The 11,191-nt window shown below is 31.8% G+C and overlaps 1 protein-coding gene across 1 annotated transcript; it reads left to right on the top strand.

The window, feature by feature from the left end:
• Positions 1-1,618: 1,618 nt before the first annotated feature.
• LOC108346844 (transcription factor bHLH62) lies at positions 1,619-5,095 on the top strand. Its single transcript, XM_017585891.2, has 8 exons — positions 1,619-2,913; positions 3,137-3,352; positions 3,443-3,508; positions 3,611-3,679; positions 3,803-3,874; positions 3,975-4,205; positions 4,503-4,605; positions 4,722-5,095. Exons 1-8 carry the CDS (start codon positions 1,960-1,962, stop codon positions 4,757-4,759), a joined length of 1,749 nt encoding a protein of 582 aa, XP_017441380.1. The 5' UTR covers positions 1,619-1,959; the 3' UTR covers positions 4,760-5,095.
• The last annotated feature ends 6,096 nt before the right edge of the window (positions 5,096-11,191 follow it).

Here is an 11,191-nt window from a genome sequence, read left to right as displayed (position 1 = left end):
TGCAAAAGAATATATATATATATATATATATATATATATATATATATATATATATATATATAATGTTATATGTATTAATAGTAAATTATAAATTATCTATAATTAATTATAGGTGTTCTTTTTGTTTTTTTTTTCACTTTTCAATTATAATAATTTTGAAAAGAATAAATAAACTTATTAATGACAATAAAAGTATATCATGTTCCAGTCATTTTTATTCAATCCAACCCCCTTTTCTTGTCTTTTTTATTCATTATCATCTTTTTATCCCATAATTCAAAGAATACAATAGTGTTTTTAGTCAAAATATATTTATATAACTTTTTTATTAGTTGAAATAACATCTTAGTGGGAGTATGACATACATAGATTTCTTAAGGTGGAAGATAATTGTTTCTCGTATCAACAATTCCTACTATAGAGATAAAATCATTATAATAGTAAATATGAATATAATTTGAAAAAGAAAACATAAAAATGACAATTAATTTAATCTAAATTCAAATATAGAGAAAAAGAAACTAACAAATATACTGTAACTTACTAATGACTACTCACACTACTTTTGTCTACCCCACTACCTAACCTCAAATCAAATATTTTATATCACCTTTATATAAGTATTCATCAACTTTTTATAATAGAATGAATACATCGCAGATGTATATATTAGAAATCTGTGATTTGGTTTTAATTTAGAACGTTTAGTGTTGAAAAAATGTTTATATATATAGTTTCTAATTTGAAAATTTAATTGATTGTGTATTTTCTAAATTTAATTTTTAATGAAAATAATCTTTTACTAGATTTTTATAATCAAATTAATATGAGGTAAGACCTTTGAAAAACTGCTAGATCAATTTTTAATCGTATGATAAATTTAACTCAAGCTTTATTTGATATAAAAAAATAAAATTCTGATTATTATCTCACCTTTAAGCCATTGTATGAACTATTTTAACTCAATATTTTTAAAAAAAAATTATAGATACTTTTATAAAACTTAATTTAGATGTACTAAAGGTGTAAAGATTTTATATTACTATTTTATTAATAATTTACATTAATTTTGTGATAATTTTATTGAAATTCATTTAAAATATATTTAATTAGTTTAGATTATAAAAGATAAAAATAAAATCTACCCCATATACCATTTCTTTACCAATTTAAGCAAACAAAAAACATTTGAGATTATTATTATTTTTTTAATTTCACATCAATTAATTCTTTATTCATTGAGTTATTCTATTTTGAAGTATATTGATACTTCTAATTATATGTCCCAATTGGTAAGTTTCATTATTTTTCTTCTACAACTTTGGCTTATCTTTGTTTTTAACTAGGATATTATAACACATATTATTTGTTATTATTAAAGATTAAAAACCTAAACTACTTCTCAACCAACATTAGTGCTTTTTCTTTTTATATATACAAAAGAAGAGGAGATTATGATAGCAAATACATTTGTTTTGATAAAAAGGTTGTGTTTTGATTTATTTACTATAGCATTTGACACATCAAAATAACCCATTAAGAAATTAAAAAAAGAAAAGGTCAATAGAGTGTTTCTCTTGTTTTGGGTCTATTTAACCCCATTGTAGTCCCATCTATTTTCTTCCCCCCTCCTTTCTCTTCTCTCTCTCTCTCTCAATCTTTTCCATCTTTCTATTTACCAAACTCACTTCCCTTTTCACACCAAACTCTCTTTCTATTTCTCTTTCTCTCTCTCTTCTCAACTCCAATCCAACCCACTTCATTAATCACTCCAATTACACCCATTTGTCCCACATTTCTACACTTCTCCTTTAAATCATCTCCTTGTTTCCTAATGTAATTTCCCAAAATCACAATCATTTTGCTTCAGGTTCCAGGGACATAATAAACCTTAACTTAACCAACTCTTCCAAATTCAGTTCCTTTCTGTTGTTTCCTCTTTCTGTCATTGATCTCCCAATGGAAAATCAGTTCTTTATCAATTCTGGGCTGTCACAAACACAGCATCCCCTTCACTTTGAACCTTCACCACCACCACCACCACCTTCTTCTTCTTCAGTGCCCTCTTGGCAATCACTCTCACCCACCATGGGAATTCAACCAACACTTCTGAATTGTGCCTCTGAGCAGACCCATGATTGCTTTTACAACCCCAATTGGGAAAAATCAACAGATCATGCACTTCACTTTGATTCCTCAGCACTCAGTTCAATGGTCTCGTCTCCTGCGGCATCATCCAACCCCAGCAGCAACATGTCCAATGATAATTTCATCATCAGGGAATTGGTGGGGAGATTGGGAGCTATTGGGAGTTCTGATGAGATCCCACAACACTCTCCTCACCCTTTGGTTGTGGCCTCTTCTTACATGAATAATGGCAGTGGCAGCCCCAATACTTCTTGTTACACCACTCCTTTGAGTTCCCCTCCAAAGGTGAAGACTGTGCAGAGCTTGGTGAATGAGAGGTTGGCAAATTTGGGAGGAAAGTCAATTACTTTGAATTCCAGTGTGGCCGAATTCTCTGCTGACCCTGGTTTCGCGGAGAGGGCTGCAAAGTTTTCTTGCTTTGGTAGCAGGAGTTTCAATGGTAGGAACGTCCAATTGGGGGTGAACAATGGTGAATTGGCTCAAAGATCTGCATCAGTGGTGGAAAATGGTGGAAAGTTATCTAGAATCTCAAGTAGTCCTTTGCTCAAGACACTCGGATCTCAAATGGGTACCGCAGAGAACAAGAATTCAGCAATTCGGGACCAGGAGAAAGATGAGGTTGCCAATTCTCAAGAGGAATCTACCATATCTGAGCAGACACCAAATGGAGAAATTGGGATGAAAAATTGCCAAGATATGACGAATTCCAGGAAAAGAAAAGCATCTTCCAAAGGAAAAACTAGAGAAACTTCTAACTCCATCAAGGTAATAATAATAATATAATAATATAATAAAAACTGTTTTTGAAGTCAAACTTCGTTATGGTTTTTTCGTTCTGCATAAAGTTTCAAACTGTGGTCATGGTTGTGATTTTGTCTCATTTCTTCATTTTTCGAGAAATTGTGACTTATATTGTGAAGGATCATTTTCTAAAACCTTGATTCTGTAAGGAAAATTTGCAATCTGAATGGTGTCCTTTTCAATTCAGGGTGTTGAAGTCAGTGAGGATTCAAATTCAAAGCGAACCAAGCCAAACGAGGGTGAGGGAAACGAAAATGGACCGGTGAAGGTTGAGGAAGAGTCCAAAGCAGTGGAAGATAAACAGAACAAAAGCAACTCAAAACCTCCTGAGCCACCAAAAGATTACATTCATGTGAGAGCAAGAAGAGGCCAAGCCACTGACAGTCATAGTCTTGCAGAACGTGTAAGAATCAGTGCTTCTGGTTCCTATTAATGACACTTGCAACAAAACGTGTGTAGCTTTCATGTTGACATTTAATCAACCATTAAACAGGTACGGAGGGAGAAAATCAGTGAGAGGATGAAGCTGCTCCAAGATCTTGTACCAGGTTGCAACAAGGTGAGAAAACAAGTTAAAATCCAAAACCTTTTAGTGTTGGTAAATGTAAATTCAGTACTTTTACTAACTTGGGTGCATCAATTGTTTCTTTATTCCTCATAGGTCACTGGAAAAGCACTTATGCTAGATGAAATTATAAATTATGTTCAGTCATTGCAGCGTCAAGTTGAGGTAACCAAAAATCTTGGCAAATAAGCATCTCAATTTTCAAATGATTGTCATCATGTGTGTGTTTGTATTCTTGCTCACTAAGTTATGCTCTCTTTTTCTCTCTCTCTTTCTCTCTGAGAACAGTTCCTATCTATGAAGTTGGCTTCTGTTAACACAAGGATGGATCTTAGTATTGACAGCCTTGTTTCAAAAGATGTAAGTTCCATGGTTCACTTTTTCTCCACAAATTTTGATGCTTTTGAGGTCTTTTAAGAAGATTCCTTAAATGGGGTTCTTTGGCTTTTGATGTTTTCAGGTATTTCAATCTAATAATTCTTTGGCAACACACCCAAATCCAACATTCCCTCTAGATTCCTCAGCACAAGCCTTTTATGGGCACCAGCATCAGCAAAACCCAGTTATCCATAATAACATACCTAACAGAACGGTGACCCACTGCTCAGTGGACCCATTAGACACATCTTTGTGCCAAAATCTTGCAATGCAATTACCCCCCCTAAATGGGTTTAATGAAGTTGCCTCTCAGGTAATAATAACCCTCTTCCACTTTTTCTCCATAAATTAATAATCAAAGAAAAATGGTACATTTTGCATTACTACATTCTCTGTTTACTTTTTACATGTAAAATCATCATTATTGTTAGGTAGTTATGCATTACAACTTGTTTATGACAGTGACCTAAAGTTATACATTAAACAGTCTTATCATAATTGATAAGTGAAAATGTAAAAAACAGTCTTAAACTTGGGATTACTACAGTTATTACCTTAAAAGTAAATTCTGGTTCTGTCTCTGATTTTTCTGTGTCTGATTGTTTTTCAGTTTCCATTAACATTCTGTGAGGAGGATCTGCACACCATTGTGCAGATGGGGTTTGGGCAAACTACAAACTGGAAAACACCAATTCAATCCCCAAGTTTCAACGGTAATATAACAGAAAAGTCAGACATTATTGACATGTTAATTGAATATTAGGCACAACAAAATTGACATTATTCTCATTCTTATTACATACACTTTTTTTTTTCTGGTACAACACAGGTTCAAATAATGTACCCCAGATGAAAGTTGAGCTCTGATCAGTGAAGACTCACCCTTCATTACACCTCCATTGAAGCCCAGAAGATTAAGAAAACTGCTGTATACAACAACAACAAAAGATTTATTAAGCCATCATATTCAACAGAACCCTTTCTTTTTTTGTCTTTTGTTTTCTCAATTTTTTACCCCTCTTCTCCCTTTCAATGATTCCAGTTTCTTATCTTCTGGGGCAGGTCTTTTCCAATATTTTTTTCCCCTTACAATTATTCACTGTAAAATCTTAGGAAGATTCTGTATTCTGTGGTGCAAATTCTTATTATTATTCTGGCACCAACTGTAAGATATATGGCTAATTAAACAAAGACTTTCTACCAGCTTTCATTGTCTCTCTTAATATTATACTGATAGAGAATTTCTTAAGGTAAGAGATATTTCCCCTTGTTCTTTCTTTTCTAATTGAAGAATTATTTGTTTATCCCAAAACTTTGGTTAGCGTATGCCCGTTAATAATTGGCACATCACATCAAACCACTATGAATTATCGTGGGTCTTCACTAAAATCTCGTTAAAGGTCATGTCAATTAACCCATGCTAAATCGCAAAATCTGGTGGATATGATTTCACTTGTGCTGTAACCAGCTGTATTAATGGGGTCACCCTTTTCTCTCAAAAGTCTAATTACAAATGATTAGGACATTTCGTTAACTTCACCCATGATCAACAAAAATTTCTCCCATTTCTTTCATTTTTTTTCCATCCACAACCAAAAAAAATTATTACTAATAAAACATTTCATCGTCTAACAGTTAAAAATTTCACATCAATTAGAGATAAAGTTAATTTAAAATCTAACGGTTAAAAATCAATATAAAAGATATAAACTGTGATAAAACCTATTTTATTCACTTTTACGTCTGATAAGTATAAAGTGAAAGCTAGCATAAAAGAAAAGCTTTATAGTTTTTTGTTTTGTGATTTTACTATGCAGCATAGAAAAATGTAAGAGGTAGATATATAGAGGTTAGAAAGAAGTTGGCTTTTGAAGAAAAGAGATATTTTAAAGTAATTTATGTGAGCATAAACAGAATCCCAGGTTGGCAGTGGTGAGATTCTGACTAGGCCCAATGAATCATAGAGCTTTATAATCTCACCAACTTTTGCTATTTACTTGTGAATAGGAAAAGGGGTTTTTAGTGGACTTCAGCTTTGGAAAGATACACTTCAAATATTTGACTAATCTCTTTCTGTTAGGAAAAAATCCAGTTTTTAGGGGTTATCATTACATTTTTAGAAATTTATTCAACACTTTCATAATTGAATTCAATACTTCATCTATATCATCAAAAATTATCAACTATTAAACTCACTTTAATAAGTTTCCACAACTCATATTTATATATATATTTTTCTAAAAAAAAGTATTTTGGTAATTAGATTAATGTTTTTCAACATAAATATAAATCATCAAAATGGGTTTCTTTTAATTGGTTTAAATGAATGTTCTTTTATATGTTTAGACAAATTTCTACATGTGAAAATATATCTGACCTAAATTAATATTAGTTTATGCATTTAAACTAATTTGTCAAAAATTGTCTCTTAATTTATAAAAAAAAATCATTTTTATTTTTTTAACTTGGTTTTTTTTTCTTCTAAACAAAGTTATACAAAACTCTTCCAAACATTCTTATTTACATCATCAAAAAAATCCAACTTTTTGTGATCATGTTGAAAACTCAATTATCTATGAACACTTTCACAAACATGTTGGTAAAACTGTATGTACGTATAAATAAAGTATGAATAAAAAAACTGTGCAATGAGAAGTAAACTATAGCTATAAATATGAAATAAAGTAATGGACATAATAAAAAAATATTATATGAATAACATATACCGAAATAAAACATTAATAAGTTGCAGTGATGGCCACTTATTTTTATTTTGAATGTATTATTGGAGTGTAGATTAGTGTGATTTAATAATTAGAAAGATGCTTTGAATGTAGTACTGCGACAGAACAGTTGTGCATGATAATGTATTAAGATATTTTATTGTATAATAATAATAGCAAGTTTCTTATTTGTGGAGAAGCTAATGAAATGGGAATAGAAAATGTTAGTGTGACAGTGTTGTCTCCAAAAGCTACAAACGCCCAATCATATTACGCCGTGTTTGGGGATTGATTCTTTTGTTGTTTTTTATCATCTTCCTCGTTTCTCCATGCTGTTTTATTCTTCTTTTTAGTATTTTGGTTTTAAATTTATGCCAATCATAATGCTACTAACTAAACAACAAACATAATCTTCACAAGGAACATACAGAGTGTAGTTCTTAGCAGCTACCAAAATTTAATCACTTCCATTATTTATTTATTTTTTTAATAGCCCTTTTGTTCAATTTAATTTTTCTGTGTTAGATTGGTTTTGGTAGGTTGGAAATTACTCTATTTTAAAATATCATTCTCTTAAAAAAAATGAAATTCCACAAAATATTATTGAGCACAAAATACAACCTTTTTTTAGCAAGAATTAAAATTTCTTAAATAACTCCCTTAAGAGAAAAAAAGAAGGTTAATTTACAGACATGGTTGAATTTTACCAAAATAAATCTTTTAAACAAAATTACCTGTATAAGTAAGTAGTGCAGTGAAAATACGACATCAATAAAAATTTTAGACTTTGAAAAACGACTTTAATTTTATGTTTTCCCAAACATAGGAAACCAAAATAATGTTAAAAAACAACGTCAGACATCGGAAATTTAACCCAAAACTTCTGTTTAATTTCATTTAATGCACCCAAAACCCTGCTCAGATGCATTAAAAATGCACTCAAACTCTGACGCACAAATTGCCAAGTGTCAAAATGGAACATTCGGAAGTCAGTAAGTGGAGTGCAGGTGTCAGCAGAAGAGCGCACGACCGTTTGACGTGGGGCAAACAAAAATGATTTCTGAAAAAAAAAACCTGTCACACTCTTCTGCACGCACCGTCTTCCTCCCCAAACTCTGAATATCCATTTTCTCCTCCTTCTCTCTAGAAAACGCTTCCTTCTCTCTACTGAAACTCATCCTTTCTCTTCTCCGTTCATCATTCAGAAACCATAGAAGTACTCCCGGCGTCGTGAGCTTCTTGCTGGACCGAACAATTTCAGAGTCTGAAGCTGGTAAGTTCTCGACCTTAGCCATTCGTTTTTGGGTTACATGCAAAACCAAGATTTGGTTGCATGCAGGGGTACAATCTAAATTCTTCTGTATTTTTATGGTTAGACTTAGTTGGAGGAATTAAGAAAAATCGTTGAGGGTAGAAAGTTGTAGTTGGAAGCTTATTCAATTTAATTCGTATATTTGTATTGTACTGTATGAATGTTCTGTGTGTCGCATGAAGTATGATCTGTATTATTTGATTGTTGGTATATGATTAAGATTATGAGTTGAGGTATGAGAATCATGGAATGTACTATGATATGAGTATTTGAAAGTATGAAAGTTTATGCTGAGAAATGAGTTTAATGTAAATGAAACTTTGAATATGAATTTCCTATGATAATGAGCGTTCGTCATTGAACGGCCCTTGACCGTTCGGTGTTGTTACCAAACTTCTGTGAAATTGAATTCTTTCATTTGGAAAGAATTCTAGTTGAGGACGAACGCCCTCTTGCATTAAGTGCTACGTTTGAGCGTTCGGCCAAAACGTAGATATCCTGAGTGTTGTGTAAGGAATTGAGAAACTTGTAAACATAACTGGATACTTAGTCATTATTAATTCTATCTTCACTATCCTATATTACTCTTATTACTTTTTCTATTATGAGTTCAAATCAGCGATGGGTCTCGACCCAAAGCGGACGTTATGAGCGGCGCTCGGTCTTATACCGAACGCTCGTCCTTGTCTTTAATTACCAAACGAGTGGAAATAACGTTCGTCCAAAATTTCAGTAAATACGTATTACCGCGTTCGGTCATTGACTGGTCGTCAGTTTCTATAATTGAATTGTTCTCGGTATAGTTATTTACTCGTCTTGTGGTGTCTCTATCCATTTGGATTCAGCCTAAAGCCTTTGTACTTAACTTATTCTGAGTATTGATCGGATCGTTCTAGAGTCAGTTCATTCAACTGATTCGAGTGGTAACGACGTTCGTCATGTGATATGTGTCGGTTTTATTCTGTTCTGAAACGAGGATTTCCCGGTCTCGTTTTTAACGATCATCCTCGTTATGAAGAGGGCTAGACGCTCGTCATTTTACGTAATTGGAACGGAAGATGGAAATGATATTAAAGTGAAAAATTATAAAGAATGAACAATATATGAGATGAAATGATGGTTGTGGATTTTGAACGAGCGTTCCAGGGAGGAACGACTCTTGGATGAAAGTTGAGATTTGTAAAGTATGAATGTGGACAAAGCTTAGCTGGCGGTTCATCCTGATGTTCCGTGAGTGCTCGTCCTCAAGTAAAGGGGAATATGTCATGTGTGGGAACGACAGGAGGTCCTAGTCCATAAATGTAACTTGGATGGAACAGACTAACCTCGGGTGGTAGTTGATGAAAATTCCAGTTACTATATCACCGGGTGCACGAATATCGTAGCTACACAGAATTCATACGGTCCGGACAGTCAGTCTAGTATCAGGAATTGATTGAGTTAAAGAATTGATTGAATTATATGTTGTGAATTATTCGATATGTTTGATGTGCTATGAAATGCATGTTATTACTTGATTTAAATTCAATAAGCTTACCCTTCGTTTTTCCTTGTGTTGTCTCGTCCTTGTACGTCCGTCCTTGTCTTGCAATGATCATCCGTGTGGATGTGAGCAGATGGAGAGGCGTTGCTTGAGGAGACGCTTGAAGAAGGAATCTTAGAGGAAGAAAATCTTGTCGATGTTGAAGTGAAGGCCGAACAGTAGTACGTTCGGTTATCTATTTAGTTTAGTTAGGTTAAAGTGTTGTGTTAGAACGACCCCTTCCCTTTTTGATTAATTTGACCATTCGGTATTTCTATTTTGTAAACCGTTCGGTCAGGTATGCTTAGATTGAACATCTTTATTTGTATTAGCTTACGTAAGGTTGTTCGGCCAAGAGCGTACTTTATTCTCTTTAAGTGTAAGACTGAATTGATATATTAATATATGTGAATATTCTATTTGCAGACAGAGACACCCAATACTGCAACACAAAAGTTAAGTTTCTCTATAAGATTTGATTGATCAATTTAACTCTTCTTAAGTTGTTCACCACTTAATAAATTTCATTTGAATGCAATATAACTCTATTTAACAAGGAAGCACCACTTGATTAATTTGTTATTTTATAAAGAAATCCCCTCATTATCCAAATAACATAGCATAAGCACTTCAATTACAAATTTATAGCTTTTAACCTAACATGCCAAATTGTCTATCCATATACCTATGAGGTCAATCTCTAATTATTTCTAACTCAAAAAGTAGTACTATTTAAACTTAATCTAACTTTTCTTACCTAGATAAACACTTTTAAACTCAAAAGGTGTTTCACACATGCTCTACCTTATATAGGTTGCTCTAGCTACTCACTGAAAACTCTGATCAACGATCAGAACACACCCTTACAATTATAACCGAATAGATATTCATATTAAGTTTTTAACATCACATGCTACACCACCACACATGCAATAAATTTACTGACAAAACTCAAAAGAAGAGCAAAAGTTGAACTTACCTTGTTCATATTATGATTAGTTAAGATTGTAGATCTCGACACAAGAGTCCTCTTGTGTATTTCTATTTTCAAAAAGAAGAATAATAGAATCACAGCGAGTAAAAACAAACAAAAGGTTTAGGAGAAAGTTTTAAAGAGATAATGATTCTTATAAAACAAAATCAATTAATAGAAAAATCTACTTATAGAATGACTTTTAATAATAAATTAAATAAGTATCATCTACTACTCTTAACTATTTTCTAAGTCTTTACAAAAAAATTTAGAATTAAAATTTATAAATGATAAGTTCAATGATAAAATACGTAACTAAATTTAATTTTATATAAAAATTATATTTGATACGACTTAAAAAATAGTTTATAATTGATCAAATTACATATATTCATTTTCAGAAGCTTCCTCTTAGTTTATAACTCTTTCATTCCTTCCTTTCTAACCTTCAATGTTTTTTTACGAGAATAGGGATAAAAGAGAAACCGAGTAATATTATTTAGACTAAAAATGCATTTATAAATATATATATATATATATATATATATATATATATATATATATATATATATATATATATATATATATATATATATATATATATATATATATTAAGGAACATAATACAAACTCAAACTTACAACTTACAATCAAAGTAAGTAAAAAAATTACTGATAAAATCATTTATCTTTAATTATTTAAAATAAAATCAGCACAAACTCTGGTCATTCCAACACTATTGGAAAATAAAACAATTTTTATCACTAAA

Source organism: Vigna angularis, chromosome 9, assembly GCF_016808095.1.
Source record: "Vigna angularis cultivar LongXiaoDou No.4 chromosome 9, ASM1680809v1, whole genome shotgun sequence".
Classification (NCBI taxonomy): Eukaryota; Viridiplantae; Streptophyta; class Magnoliopsida; order Fabales; family Fabaceae; genus Vigna; species Vigna angularis.
The sequence above is the reverse complement of the archived record's forward strand: the minus strand, read 5'-3'. Positions and strand labels throughout refer to the sequence as shown.

Excerpts from the sequence above, each read along its gene's own strand:
- LOC108346844 (XM_017585891.2), top strand. The coding sequence starts at position 1,960 with ATGGAAAATCAGTTCTTTATCAATTCTGGGCTGTCACAAACACAGCAT. Across the intron at positions 2,914-3,136 it reads AAACTTCTAACTCCATCAAG|GGTGTTGAAGTCAGTGAGGA; the intron begins GTAATAATAATA and ends TTTTCAATTCAG. Across the intron at positions 3,875-3,974 it reads ACAGCCTTGTTTCAAAAGAT|GTATTTCAATCTAATAATTC; the intron begins GTAAGTTCCATG and ends TGATGTTTTCAG.